This window comes from Papio anubis, chromosome 4 (genome assembly GCF_008728515.1).
Source record: "Papio anubis isolate 15944 chromosome 4, Panubis1.0, whole genome shotgun sequence".
Lineage (NCBI taxonomy): Eukaryota > Metazoa > Chordata > Mammalia > Primates > Cercopithecidae > Papio > Papio anubis.
The window spans coordinates 20,014,171-20,029,640 of record NC_044979.1 but is presented as its reverse complement, the minus strand read 5'-3'; the positions used below and the strand labels follow the sequence as shown (position 1 = coordinate 20,029,640).

At 45.5% G+C, this 15,470-nt stretch overlaps 1 protein-coding gene across 9 annotated transcripts in view; it reads right to left on the bottom strand.

The window, feature by feature from the left end:
- SVOPL (SVOP like) overlaps positions 1 to 15,470 on the bottom strand; it is a 75,377-nt gene that overhangs the window by 38,924 nt on the left and 20,983 nt on the right. For all 9 annotated transcript variants that reach the window (XR_001901254.2, XR_645474.4, XM_031665133.1 and 6 more), the window contains 2 exons: positions 14,334 to 14,459; positions 11,796 to 11,924 (listed from right to left, as the gene is read on the bottom strand). Coding sequence is in view for 7 of the 9 variants with exons in the window: in XM_031665133.1 (XP_031520993.1) it covers positions 11,796 to 11,924; positions 14,334 to 14,459 (255 nt within the window). In the remaining 2 variants the exon portion in view is untranslated. The remainder of the gene's footprint in view (positions 1 to 11,795; positions 11,925 to 14,333; positions 14,460 to 15,470) is intronic.

Genomic DNA, 15,470 nt, shown 5'->3' with positions numbered 1-15,470 from the left:
TATGCTTCCACTACTCTTCCCAATCTGACCAAGGCCCGTTGCACATTCCCGCATCTAGTCTCAGCACACATCTCCTGGGGCCTGCAGTGCCCTCTCCCCTCCCCAAAGGCTTTTTTCCTTTTTTTTTTCTTTGAGGAGTCTCACTCTGTCACCTGGGCTGGAGTGCAGTGGCGTGATCTTGGCTCACTGCAACCTCCGCCTCCCAAGTTCAAGCAATTCTTGTGCTTCGGTTTCCCGAGTAGCTGGGACTACAGGTGTGCACAAAATCGCGCAGCTAATTTTTGTAATTTTAGTAGAGATGGGGTTTTACCATGTTGCCCAGGCTGGTGTTGAACTCCTGACTTCAGGTGATCCACCTGCTTTGGCTTCCCAACGTGCTTAGATTACAGGCATGAGCCACCATGCCTGGCAGGTTCACTCTCCTTTTAGTGTTGTTTACGTCCCATTTATCCCCGGAAGAGGCTCAGACTGCCATGGCTCAGTCCCTTCTGCTCTGATCACACACACACACCTACATCCCACCTGGTTCTAAGCATCTGGGCTCTGTTATTTATTCCTTCATATGTGATGCTCATTTCATTAACCAGATTGTAAGATTGTGACCAGACCAAAGGCAGGGTCTACTGCCAGTAGCTCTGGGCCTTGCTCAAGAGGTGACTGTGGAGGGCCGGACGCGGTGGTTCACGCCTGTGATCCCAGCACTTTGGGAGGCCAAGACAGGTAGATCACCTGAAGTCAGGGGTTCAAGACCAGCCTGGCCAACATGGTAAAACCCCATCTCTACTAAAAATACAAAAAATTTAGCCAGGTGTGATGGCATGCACCTGTAATCCCAGCTGCTCGGGAGGCTGGGGCAGGAGAATCGCTTGAACACGGGAGGTGGAGGTTGCAGTGAACCAGGATCACGCCACTGCCTTCCAGCCTGGGTGACAAGAGCAAGACTCCATCTCAAAAAAAAACAGATGACTGTGAAGAAGATCACTTAATGGGCATGACGGATGGAGGCCGAAAGCTGAAGGCTTAAGAAAAGTGGAGAGGAGGAGGAAGCGGGGACAGAAGGATGGAAGAGGGAAGGTGAAGAATGGGGGATGGAGAAGGTGGAGGGAGAGGTGAGGTAGGAGAGGAAAAGCAGAGGAAGTAGGATGTGGAGGGAGGAGGCCAGACAGAGGAGCCAGGGGTGGAAAGGAAGAATAGAGAATGTGCAGGGAAGATGGGAGATAGGGGATTGTGGAGGGAGGATGGCGGAGGGAGGAAAAAGGAGGAGGAAAGAGGAGAGATAACTTATTTCTGACCTCAGTGCTCTTCAGTCTTAGAGTTCCAACTACTGCATTCAGTTCACAAAGCACATGCCAAAAACAGTTGTACTCAGCTATCTTATAATCTTACAGCTATCCGTGGTTTTGAGTTAATTATCTCTGCTAAATTTTTTCTTTTTGCAACTATTTTTATTGTTTACACTATTGACAATCAGAATTTTACAGCCACCTAAAGATTATGTTCCAGTCTCTATAAACCATAATAGCTTCCTTCTTTTAATCATAGTTGCCTAGCAACTAGTTCATCCTCCCACCCTGCTTTGCTGGGTAAGAGGTGATTGTCAGTATCTCAGTAGGAAGGAAGAAGGGAGCTGACGCTGTAATAGTAGCTTTCTGAACTCCAAACCCATGAGAGTGTATTTCCAATATTTAAAAATAAACTAGTATGATGGAATCATTCTGAATCCTTTGGAAGAAAATTGGGGTTTCTTGTTTAATATGGTTTGGTTATTTGTCCCCTCCAAGTCTCAAGTTGAACTGTGATCCCCAGTGTCGGGGGTGGAGCCTTATGGGAGGTATTTTGGTCATGGGGGCGGATCCCTCATGAAGGGCTTGGTGCTCTCCCTGCAGGAATGAGTGAGTTCTCACTCTACCGGACAGCTGGTTTAAAGGAGCCTCGCACCTCTCTTGCTCCCTCTCTCACCATGTAACGTGCCTGCTCCCTGTTCACTTTCTGTCGTGAGTAGAGGCTTCCTGAGGCCTCACCAGAAGCCCTGCAGAGGCTGGTGCCATGCTTATACAGTCTGCAGAACCATGAGCCAAATAAACCTCTTTTAACAGTCACCCAGTCTCAGGTATTCCTTTACAGCAATGCAAAACAAACAGACACACTGCTCCAGGATTATAATAGGTTTTGAGATACATATAATAACGGGGGCAACACTCCACAGAAGCAAGTGAGAATACCTTACCAAAATACAATGATGAATATGGGGAAGATTTGGCATACTGAATGCTCATGCTATTTGCATTACTATAGAGCACACACCACCTCACTCTTAAAATGCAGGCCAGATGGTAGTGGGATTCAAGACTTTTGTCATCAGTGATGTCCTCGGCAACCAATCAGGAACACCCAGGGCAGCCCACCTCTTGCCTGTGTGTAGGACACTCAGACATCACTTGTCCCATGGTGGCTACAGGATCCTGAGAATGCAAAGATTCAGGGCGTGGGTAGCACTGCTGGTATGGACCCATCTCAGACACAGAGCATGAGCTGAGGGCAGAAGAGCCTTTCCCATGGTCCTGCCTGCCCCAGCAAGGTTGTGCACCAGCAGCTTTTCTCTGTGCCTCCTGGTCTCCCTGTCATGCATTCATTCCCTGCCTTGGCGTTGATGCCATCTCATTCTACCAGATGTCTAGTATCCTTGGATCCTGTCCTTCCTCATCCTATCAAAATCTGGGGGTCTGGTGCGGTGGCTCATACCTATTATCCCAGCACTTTGGGAGGCAGAGATGAGAGGACTGCTTGAGGCCAGGATTTGAGACCAGCCTAAGCAACATAGCAAGACCTCATCTCTATTAAAAAATAAGAAAATTAAAGCCAGGCACGGTAGCTCATGTCTGTAATTCCAGCACTTTGGGAGGCCAAGGTGGGAGGATCAGTTGGGGCCAGAAATTTAAGACCAGCCTGGGCCAGTGAGACCCTTTTGCAACAAAATAATTAAAAAAAAAAAAAAAAAAAATTAGCCAGGTGTGGTGGTGTGCACCTATAGTCCCAGCTATTCAGGAGGCAGAGGCAAGAGGATCACTTGAGCTCAGCAGGTTGAGGCTGCAATGCGCCAAGGTCACGCCACTGCACTCCAGCTTGGATGACAGAACAAGACCCTGTCTTTTAAAAAAACAAGTAAATAAAAATGAAAAAATTAGCCAGAGGCATGGTGGCACTTTGGGAGGCCAAGGCAGGTGGATCACCTGAGGTCGGGAGTTTGAGACCAGCCTAACCAACATGGAGAAACCCCGTCTCTACTAAAAATACAAAATTAGACGGGTGTGGTGGCGCATGCCTGTAATCCCAGCTACTTGGGAGGCTGAGGCAGGAGAATCACTTGAACCCAGGAAGCAGTGGTTGCAGTGAGCCAAGATTGCACCATTGCACTCCGGCCTGGACGACAAGAGCAAAACCATCTCAGAAAAAAAAAAAAAAAGTTAATGTGGTAAATTTTTTGTTATGTATATTTTGCCACAATGAAAAGACTCAAAAGGGGAAAACAAAGCTGGTTGGAGGAGGAAAATGAGGAGTTCTGCTTTATTTTACTTTTCTTTTGCTTTTTGAATAGAGGTGGGGGTAGGGTTGCACCATATTGCCCAGACTGGTCTCGAACTTCTGGCCTCAAGCAATCCTCCTGACCCAGCCTCCCAAAGGAATGGGATTACAGGTGTGAACCACCACGCCCGGCCAGGAGTTTTGTTTTCAACTTGATAAATATGAGATTTATACGCTTGTCAACTCCAAGAATAAATGTCCTATGGAGAGAGAAAGGTAGGGAGCTGGATGTACGCAGGAACCAGGGATGAACACATGGAGATGGTGAAGTCTTGCAGTTAGTTTAGGTCACATGCATACCCAAATGTGCCCGATACTTATGTTAAAAATGCTTCTTGCTGTTCTCCAGGGAAATGGCTTCTTCAACCAATTCACAAGGAATTCTATCAAAATGGATGCCATTTAGCAATCAAGAAATTGGCAACTGCTGTTAAGAGAGTTATAAAGCTATAAAAATATTTCAGAGAACCACCACAAAAGTGAGCCATACAACACAGAAAATAAAAGTGATGAATCTGATAGAAAAAAAATTTTATTTTTTGAAACAGAGTCTCACTCTGTCACCAGGGCTGGAGTGCAGTGGTGCGATCTCAGCTCACTGCAACCTCCACCTCCCAGATGCAAGCGATTCTCCTGCCTCAGCCTCCTGAGTAGCTGGGAGTAGCTGAGACTACAGGCACGCACCACTACGCCCAGCTAATTTTTTGTATTTTTAGTAGAAATGGGGTTTCATCATGTTGGCTAGGCTGGTCTCAAACTCCTGACCTCGTGATTTGCCCTCCTTGGCCTCCCAAAGTGCTGGGATTACAGGCGTGAGCCACCGTGCCTGGCCGAAAAATAATTTTTAAAATTTCATCTATAAAATAATTTTTTAAAACAAAGTGGATAGGAATACATTTCTATAAGCAATGTGCAGTACTGACATTAGTTACAAAATGTTGCTGAGAAAAATAAAAAGAAATAAATGGGGAAATACACTTACAGCAGGACAAGAATACTCAGTATTATAAAGATACTGATTCTCACTACATTATTAGCCTATAATGTCAACAAAATCTCAAGCTCTCATAGGATTTATTTATTTATTTATTTATTTATGAGACACAGTTTCATGGTGTTGCCCAGGCGGGAGTGCAGTGGCGTAATCTCGGCTCACTGCAACCTCTACCTCCCGGGTTCAAGCGATTCTTGTGCCTCAGCCTCTCAAGTAGCTGGGATTACAGGCATCTGCTACCAAGCCTGGCTAGTTTTTGTATTTTTAGTAAAGACAGGGTTTCATCATGTTGGCCAGGCTGGTCTCGAACTCTTGGCCTCAGGTGACCCACCCGCCTCAGCCTCCCAAAGTACTGGGATTACAGGTGTGAGCCACCACACCCAGCCAGATTTTATTTTATTTTATTTATTTATTTATTTATTTATTTTTGAGACAGAGTCTCGCTCTGTCGCCCAGGCTGGAGTGCAGTGGCCAGATCCCAGCTCACTGCAAGCTCCGCCTCCTGGGTTTACGCCATTCTCCTGCCTCAGCCTCCAGAGTAGCTGGGACTACAGGCGCTCGCCACCTCACCCGGCTAGTTTTTTGTATTTTTTTAGTAGAGACAGGGTTTCACTGTGTTAGCCAGGATGGTCTCAATCTCCTCGTGATCTGCCCGTCTCGGCCTCCCAAAGTGCTGGGATTACAGGCTTGAGCCACCACGCCCAGCCTATTTAATTTAATTTAATTTATTTATTTATTTTGAGGGGAAGGTGGGAGTAGATCTGAATAAAGTGGCTCCAAAATTTTTCTAGAAAAATAGGCCTGAAAAAATACTGAAAAAGATGTTTGACCAGGGGAATTGACCCTATCAGAAATGAAAAGTATATTATAAAATACTATAGTTAAAACATCATCATATCAGACCTGTCTATCCTTTCCTCAACAACTTGAAATGCTCTTTATCATATAATAAATCCCCATATATACTTGAATCTACAAATCTATTATTAGAACAGATTATTCAAAAACAGATTCAAATATATAATGAATGGATTATTCAAAAAATACACATCATGGGCTGGGCGTGGTGGTGGAAGTTGAGGTGGGTGTATCACTTGAAGCCAGGAATTCGAGATGAGCCTGGCCAACATGGTGAAACCCCATCTCTACTAAAAATACAAAAATTAGGTGTGGTGATGCACACCTGTAATCCCAGGTACTCGGGAGGCTGAAGCATGAGAAACACTTGAACTCAGGAGGCAGAGGTTGCAGTGAGCTGAGATCACTCTACTGCACGCCAGCCCAGGTGACAAAGCGAGACTCTATCTCAAATATATATATAAATATATGTATATGTATATGTGTGTGTATATATATGTATATATATGTGTGTGTGTGTATATAATATATACGTATATATATACACACATACACACCCCCCAGAGCAACTGGTTAGTCATGTGGTTATAACAAAGCTAAATCTGTACCATGTTTCTTGTACCCAATTAAACTCACAGAGATCTAACATTTCAATATTAAGAATAAAACCAAATCAGCTGGACACAGTGGCTGAAGCCTGTAATTCCAGCACTTTGGGAGGCCAAGGCAGGCAGATCACTTGAGGTCAGGAGTTCGAGGCCAACCTGGCCAACATGGTGAAATGGTATCTCTACTAAAAATACAAAAACTAGCCAGGCGTGGTGGCGGACACCTGTAATCCCAGCTACTCAGGAGGCTGAGGCAGGAGAATCACTTGAACCTGGGAGGTGGAGGTTGCAGTAAGTTGAGACTGCGCCACTGCATTCCAGCCTGGGTGAGAGAGCAAGCTTCCATCTCAAAAAATAAAACATAAAATAAACAAAAAATAAAACAAATTGGCTGGGTATTGTGGCTCACACCTGTAATCCCAGCACTTTGCGAGGCCAATGCAGGTGGATTACTTGAGGTCAGGAATTCGAGACCAGCCTGGCCAACATGGTGAAACCCCATCTCTACTAAAATACAAAAATTAGGTGGGCGTGGTGGCGCATGCCTGTAATCCCAGCTACTTGAGGGGCTAAAGCAGGAGAATCGCTTGGACCCAGGAAGGGAAGGTTTCAGTGAGCCGAGATGGCGCCGCTGTGCTCTAGCCTGGGCAGCAGAGTGAGACTCCACCTCAAAAAAAAAAAAAAAAAAAAAAAGAATAAAACCGAATTAACACCACAGAAAGGAGATGCAAAAAACTCCTTAGGAATAAAAACTGCAAAAATCAATAAAAATGTTAATAAATCTAAATAAATACTGGCTCCAAAATCATGACAATTTAGAAAAACTTATGAACAAAGTGTAACTGAAATCCTGGGCAAACAAGATTTGGAAAACGGTAATTGGCAAGATCATATTTAATGTCCTTGTATTGTCTAGCTTGGGAGGTCAAGATTGCAGTGAACTATGATTGCACCACCGCACTCCCACCTGGGTAACAGAGTGAGACCCCATCACAAAAAATAGCTAAAATAAGAGTTGAAATTACAAAAAAAACAAAATAAACTTCAGTTCAGTTTAAAGAAAAAAAAAAAAGAATTTAAGGTCCAAAGCCATATAAATGAGAGAGGAGAAAGAAAAAAACTAGTTACCAGATAAAGGTAGCAAATAATATTAAATATTGTAAAGGAGTGTCTTCAATAGTTAAGGGCTACCTCTAGAATAAAAGAAAGTACATTAATTCCAAGTCAATAAAAGGAAGTACAGGGGAGGGAAAGGCAAACTCAATCTAATAGAAGTTAGTCAAGGAGAAAAGGAAAGACATGATTCAGAAGAAAAAAATATTTTCCTGAAACTGTGCACACACATAAGAAATACAAAATAAATAACATGCCAGGCACAGTGGCTCACACCTGTAATCCCAGCACTTTGGGAAGCTGAGGCAGGTGGATCACCTGAGGTCAGGGGTTCAAGACCAGCCTGGCCAAAATGGCAAAACCCCACCTCTACTAAAAAAATACAAAAATTAACTGCGCATGGTGGCACATGCCTGTAGTCCCAGCTACTTGGGGGTCTGAGGCAGGAGAATTGCTTGAACCAGGGAGGTGGAGGTTGCAGTGAGCTGAGATCCCATCACTGCACTCCAGCCCGGGCAACAGAGCAAGATTCTGTCTCAAAAATATATATAAATAAATAAAAATAAATGACAGAAGCCCAAATATGCCAGGAGAGGTAAGTGGGTTCAACTCATTATCAAAAGACAGAATATCGACTGGGTGCAGTGGTTCATGCCTGTAATCCCAGCACTTTGGGAGGCTAAGGTGGGTGGATCACGTGAGATCAGGAGTTCAAGACCAGCCTAGCCAACATTGTGAAACCCTGTCTCTATTAAAAAAAAAAAAAAGTTGGCCAAGCGTGGTGGCTCAAGCCTGTAATCCCAGCACTTTGGGAGGCCGAGACGGGCGGATCACAAGGTCAGGAGATCGAGACCATCCTGGCTAATATGGTGAAACCCCGTCTCTACTAAAAAATACAAAAAAAAAAAAACTAGCAGGGCGAGGTGGCAGGCGCCTATAGTCCCAGCTACTCGGGAGGCTGAGGCAGGAGAATGGTGTAAATCCGGGAGGCGGAGCTTGCAGTGAGCTGAGATCCGGCCACTGCACTCCAGCCTGGGCGACAGAGGGAGACTCCTTCTCAAAAATAAAAATAAAAAAAGAGAGAAAGAAAAAAAGAAAAGAAAGGAAAAGAAAGGGGAAAAAAAATCAACTATAGCTTTACAAGAGATACTTTTTTTGAGACAGGGTCTCACTCTGTTGTCCAGGCTACTAAAATACAGGGTCCAGGACAGCAGTGCGATCATAGCTCACTACAGCCTTGACATCCTGGACTCTAGCCTCCATAGCTCACTGCAGCCTCGACCTCCCGGGCTCAGGCAATCCTCCTGCCTCAACCTCTGAAGTAGTTAGCTGGGACTACAGGTGTACACCACTATGTCTGGCCTTTGTTTTTTTTTGCAGGGGGTGGGGCGCGTAAAGAGGGGTCTTGTTTTAATGCCCAGGCTGGTCTCAAAATCTTGGCCTCAAGTGATCTTTTCATCTCACCCTCCCAAAGTGCTGGGATTACAGGCATGAGCTATCTCACACCCGGACTCAAGAAATACATTTAAAGCAAAGCAGTATAGAAAGGTTAAAAATAAAGAGTTGAAAAAATGCACATGGAAAATACTAGCCAAAGCTACTTTCAATATGTTAACATGAGAGAAAATAGAATTTGAGGCCCTTCATTCTCAAAGACAATGATTTTTTTAAAAAATTTGTATTTATTTATTTTTGAGATAGAGTTTCGCTCTTGTTGCCCCAACTGGAGTGCAGTGGCGCGATCTCGGCTCATCGCAATCACCGCCTCCCAGGTTCAAGCAATTCTCCTGCCTCAGCCTCCCAAGTAGCTAGGATTACAGGCATGTGCCACCATGCCCAGCTAATTTTGAATTTTTAGTAGAGTCAGGGTTTCTCCATGTTGGTCAGGCTGGTCTCAAACTCCCGACCTCAGGTGATCCACCTGCCTCGGACTCCCAAAGTGCTGGGATTACAGGCACGAACCACTGCACCCAGCCTGTTTAAAATTTTTAAGCAGTTTAAGGCAGCCACAAAAAAGAATGAAATTATGTCCTTTACAGCAACATGGATGCAGCTGGAGTCCATTATCTTAAGAAAATTAATGCAGTAACAGAAAGCCAAATACCCTATGTTCTCACTTTTAAGTGGGAGCTCAACACTGGGTACTCATGGACATAAAGAGGACAGCAATAGACACTGCGGACTACTAAAGTGGGGAGGGAGAGGGCAAGGGCTGAAAATCTAACTAGTGGGTACTATGCTCACTGCCTGGATGACAGGTTCAATGATACCCTAAACCTCAGCATCAGGGAATAGACCCAGGTAACAAACCCGCACACACACCCCCTGAATCTAAAATAAGAGTCGGCTGGGTACAGTGGTTCACACCTGTAATCCCCTAACTTTGGGAGGCCCAGGAGGGAGGATCGCTTGACCCCAGGAGTTGCCTGAGCAACAAAGCAAGACCTCATGTTTACAAGAAATTTAAAAATTAGCTGGGTGTGGTGGCACACACCTGTGGTCCTAGCTATTCTGGAGGCTGAGGTAGGAGGATTGAGCCTGGGAGGTCAAGGCTACAGTGAGCTATGACAGCACTAGTGCACTCCAACCTGGGTGACAGAGTGAGACCCCATCACAAACATAACTAAATAAAAGTTGAAATTATTAAAAAAAAAAAAAAAAAACAACTTCAGTTTAGACAACTACAACAAAAAAATGTAAGGTCCAAAGCCATATAAGGCTAAAGAAATACTTCAAGTAATAAGACTAATGCATGGACAAAAATCAGTCATATGCTAGAATGCAATGAAAAGACAGCCTCGCCGGATGGATCACAAGGTCAGGAGATCGAGACCATCCTGGTCAACGTGGTGAAACCCCGTCTCTACTAAAAATACAAAATTCAGCCGTGGCCTGCCTGTAATCCCAGCATACTTTGGGAGGGCCGAGACGGGCGGATCACGAGGTCAGGAGATCGAGACATCCTGGCTAACACGGTGAAACCCTGTCTCTACTAAAAATACAAAAAATTCAGGCCGGGCGTGCATGGCGCCTGTAGTCCCAGCTACTCGAGGCTGAGGCGAGAACATGGAACTCCAGGAGGCATGGAGCTTGCAGTGAGCCGATCAAGGCCACCGCGACTCCAGCCTGAGATACAGCGAGACTCCGTCTCAAAAAAAAAAAAAAAAAAAAAAAAAAAAAAAATACAAAAATTAGCTGGGCGTGGTGGCAGGCGCCTGTAGTCTGAGCTACTTGGGAGGCTGAGGCAGGAGAATTGCTTGAATCAGGGAGTCGGAGGTTGCAGTGAGCCAAGATTGTGCCACTGCACTCCAGCCTGAGCAACAGAGTGAGACTCCATCTCAAAAAAAAAAAAAAAAAGAAAGAAAGAAAAAGAGGCCTTGAAGAGCTATCTGGTCACCCATGTTCATAGTAGCATCAGTCAACAGCTATACAGTAGAGGTGTTCATCAACAAACACATAAGCAAAATGTGGGCTATCCATACAATGAAATAGTATTCAGCCTTAACAAGGAAGAAAATTCTGACCTATGTATGCTACATGGATGAACCTTAAGGACATTATGCGAAATGAAATGAACCAGTCACAAAAAGACAAACACTGTATGATACTACGTGTGAGGGATCTAGAATAGTCAGTTTTACAGAGACAAACAATAGGATGGTGGTTTTTAGAGGGCAGGGGAGGGGGAACAAAGTGTTTGTTTAATGAGTATAGAATTTCAGCTTTGTAAGATGAAGAGTTCTGGAGATGGATGGTGGTTATGGTTTCATAACAGCACAGATGTACTTAATATCACTGAACTATACATTTAAAAACTGTTAAGATAATACATTTTATGTTACATATATTTTACCACAATTTAGACATGCCTGTAATCCCAGCACTTTGGGAGGCTGAGGTGACTGGGATCACGAGGTCAGGAGATTGAGACCATCCTGGCTAACACAGTGAAACCCCATCTCTACTAAAAAAATACAAAAAATTAGCCGGGCGTGGTGGCAGGCACCTGTAGTCCCAGCTACATGGGAGGCTGAGGCAGGAGAATGGCGTGAACCTGGGAGGCGGAGCTTACAGTGAGCCAAGATTGTGCCACTGCACTCCAGCCTGGGGGAAAGAGCCAGACTCTGTCTCAAAAAATAATAATAATAATAAAAAGGAACTCTCTGCTCAACAATGTCTTGCTATCCTCCAACCCCTCAAAATAGATATCAGGCAAACTACTCTACAGGCAAATTTCACCAAATGTTCAAGGAGGTTAACACCTACCTTATAGAAACTATTTCAGAGAGATGAAAAAAGTCATGTAATGAGGTTTATAACCTTCATAACAAAACAAGGCCAGTACAAAAAAGAAAACAATCTTCCATCTATTGACAATGATGCCAAATCATGTGATTAGCTCTGCAAGGTGGATGTTAATATTCCTATTTTATTGATAAGAAAAATAAAGGTAGGTAACTCACCAGGGTCCCATGGCTCACAGTGAAAATGAATGTAGCCTCGTATCTTTCCTGGCCATGGCCCTGCCTCTAGGACAGGACTAGAGAGCAAGGCTCCCCCCTCCCTCCAGCCTTCCACAACTTGGGGGATTTCCCAGTGGCCACTGGTGATGGGAGAAGACCTCGGGTGTCAGCACTCACCAGGACGGGCTCCACCAGCTTCCCCTCCGGCATGACTGAGCGGTTCATCTTGGCAATGTGCTCCAGAGTGGCCACGGCAGCCTGAGTGTTTCCAGTGGAGACATTGAACCGGGCAGATTCAGGAATAAACTGGGCAGAGATTACAAAGAACATCAGAGTGGCCACTGCTATAGAACACAGGGGTACAGCTATTATTGTTCTATACACTGTACAGTCCTAGTTTCCCAAGATAGGAAAAGTATTTACCAGCTTAAAGGCATGCAATGTAGCAGGTATTCTGTTGGATTCAAAGTTGATTTGGAACAAAAAAGGTCATGTTCTCCTTATCATAGTGCCTTCTAGGATGATGGCAGGCTGATACTCAGTTTAGCACCAATAGGACCCAACCTAGTTGTTAACATAATGCAATTCTCACTTTCAATTGGTAAATAGCCACTGCCACAGGCGCCTCTCTCCACCCCCTCCCCAGGAACCCCAGGACCTCCCCACCATGCAACCACCAAAGGGTGACAGGAGCAGGGCGCTCCAGCACCCACATGGTGAAGAATCAGTTCTGACTGTCAAGGCCCTCAACCCACTGAACGCTGTATAGTTTGAACATCGCACGCAGAAAATAGTATGGGCTTCCACTGAAGCTGGAGAATCAACTCTGACCACCTCCCATCTCTCACACCTCACACAATCAAGGCTGTTGGCTCTTCCTCAAAAAAGCACCTCCACAGCAGCACCTGGCCCCACATTCCCATGGCCAGAGGGCAGTTTGGGTCCCCTCTTGGTTATTCTGACACTTTTGATTTTCCAGCCTTTTTCCTCTTGCCTCATGCCCAGCCTCCACAGCAATATGACAGTTTCCCAGCACATAATCTCTTCCACAGTCAGAAGTCCCCTCCTTCAACACCTCCAAAATCCCTTTTTTAAAAACAGTCCAGAGGTCTTTTTATTTTTTGCACTTCATATGCCATGAATTCATAGGGAGAAGTTTCCAGCAGCTCAGGCTTCCCACCATGGTTCTCACAAATGTGCCTCTCTGGGTGGAAAAGGGCTGGTGCTTCAGCCGAACCCAGGTAACCTACCCTTTGGCTTCCTTTTTTGTTTTGTTTTTTGAGATGGAGTCTCGCTTTGTCGCCCAGGCTGGAGTGCAGTGGTGCGATCTCGGCTCACTGCAACCTCCACCTCCCAGGTTCAAGCGATTCTCCTGCCTCAGCCTGAATAGCTGGGATTACAGGCACGCACCACCACACCTAGCTAATTTTTGTATTTTTAGTAGAGACGGGGTTTCACCCTGTTGGTCAGGCTGGTCTCGAACTCCTGACCTAGTGATCCACCCGCCTTGGCCTCCCAAAGTGCTGGGATTACAGGTGTGAGCCACCGCGCCCAGCCGGCTTGTTTTTCTGATCATTTTCTGCAAGTTTCAGGAAGCTATCTTGGCTCTTAGAGTGCTTAGTGTACTCAATATGCACACGAATTCCCTTAACAAGAATCTAGCCCATAACCTGCTTGTTCACAACAATGCCAACAGCATGCTGAATAACATCATAGACTCCTCCAGTTCTGCCACAGTAACACCTGGGGGCATTCCTTTTGAACAGCACCCATTCCCTTGATGTCTACAGTATCACCTTTCTTACAGATTCATAGGTATGTGGCCAAAGGAACAACTCCATGTTGTCTAAGAGGTCTAGTGACCTCTCCTTTTTCCCTTTGTGTTGGTCATTTTGGTGACTTACTGGAAGATGGCACCTGTATTGAGTCAAGGTTTAGAATGAATGGCCATCAAGGACCTTTCTGAATTCTGACATTCTTTGATTCCATAGGGTAGGTGACACCAAAGTAAAACCCTGTTCTGCCGAGCGGTCAATCTTGTCTTTGAACAATGAGTAGAATTTTACTGCAAACTAAGGAAGATGATGATTCTACAGTTGAACAGCTTACAGAGTGGGAGAGGAGGACGCCAGCCAGCAGGCCTGTGGTGGCCTGGGAATATGTCAACAGCATCCAACAGGTGGGTGCTGAAGGATAAAGTGGAGTCAGCAAAAACACAACGGAGCTGTCAGGGAAAACTTCTAGGAAGAGGGGCAATGAGGCAGGCTAAGGGAGGTGAGGGCTGCTCGCTGGTTGAGACAGACTCCCCAGTAAAGGTAATAGGATGTGAGAAAGATGGCCAGGCACAGTGGCTCACGCCTGTAATCCCAGCAATTTGGAAGGCCGAGGTGGGCAGATCACTTGAGGCCAGGAGTTCGAGATCAGCCTGGCCAACATAATGAAACCCCTTCTCTGCTAAAAATACAAAAATTAGCTGGGTGTGGTGGCGCATGTCTGTAATACCAGTTACTCAGGAGGCTGAGGCAGGAGAATCACCTGAACCTGGAAGGCGGTGGCTGCAGTGAGCCAAGATCATTTCTCTGCACTGCAGCCTAGACAACAAACAGAGACTCTGTCTCGAGGGAAAAAAAAAACAAAGATAGATATTTGTGGGGCATGAAGGCCACTGGACCAGCAGGAGGAGGGGACAGGAAGGAGCCATGAGTGCTTCCCCACCTTGAAGGCCATGATGAGGATGATGCCTGGGATGGAGGCGATGCGGATGAGCCAGCGCCACCCGATGGTGGGGATGACCACAGAGGCCAGGCCAATGATGAGCAGCGAGCCCGCAAGCCAGAACACCTAGGGGAGAGAAGTCCAAGATTAAAGTTCTTTGTTTGGGGAATCATGACAATGAAAAAAAAAGGAGAAAAATATATTTTAAAAAAGATTAAAATTCCTTCTGTCCCATGTGCTTTACATATCCTCTTTTGGGAACCACCTTGTCCAGCATTTTGCCTTTTTTTTTTTTTTTTTTTTTTTTTTTTTTTGACAGGGTCTCACTCTCTTACCCAGGCTGGAGTGCTGTGATGCAATCTCGGCTCACTGAACCCTCTGCCTCCTGGGTTCAAGTGATTCTCATGCCTCAGCCTCCCAAGTAGCTGGGATTACAGGCACGCGCCACCATGCCCAACTCATTTTTTTTTGTATTTTTAGTAGAGACAGGATTTCACCATGTTGGCCAGGCTGGTCTCAAACTCCTGACCTCAAATGATCCACCCGCCTTGGCCTCCCAAAGTGCTAGGGTTATAGGCGTAAGCCACTGCACCTAGCCCAGGGTGACTATTTCATCACTAAAGAACTCTGTTACCAACAAAAACGAAGATTATTTCAGAAAGCGATAAGGGCTATAAAGAAAATAGAAAAATGTGATAGAGTGGGACTTGAGTCATCAGGGACAACATTGTCAAAGAGGCAATGAATAAGCGGGCCAGTAACAAGGCTACTACAGTAGACCAGGTCAGTGACGTAGCATTGAACGGGATTTTAGTAGTGAATGGTGAAAAAACAGGTTTGTTTTTTGTTTTGTTTTTTTTGAGATGGAGTCTTGCTCTCTCACCCAGGCTGGAGTGCAGTGGCACAATCTCAGCTCACTGCAACCTCTGCCTCCCGGGTTCAAGCAATTCTCCTGCCTCAGCCTCTGAGTAATTGGGAATACAGGTGCGCACCACCACTCCTGGCTAATTTTTGTATTTTTAGCAGACACGGGGTTTCACCATGTTGGTCAGGCTGGTCTCAAACTCCTGACCTCGTGATCCATCCGCCTTGGCCTCCCAAAGTGCTGGGATTACAGGCATGAGCCACCGCACCCAG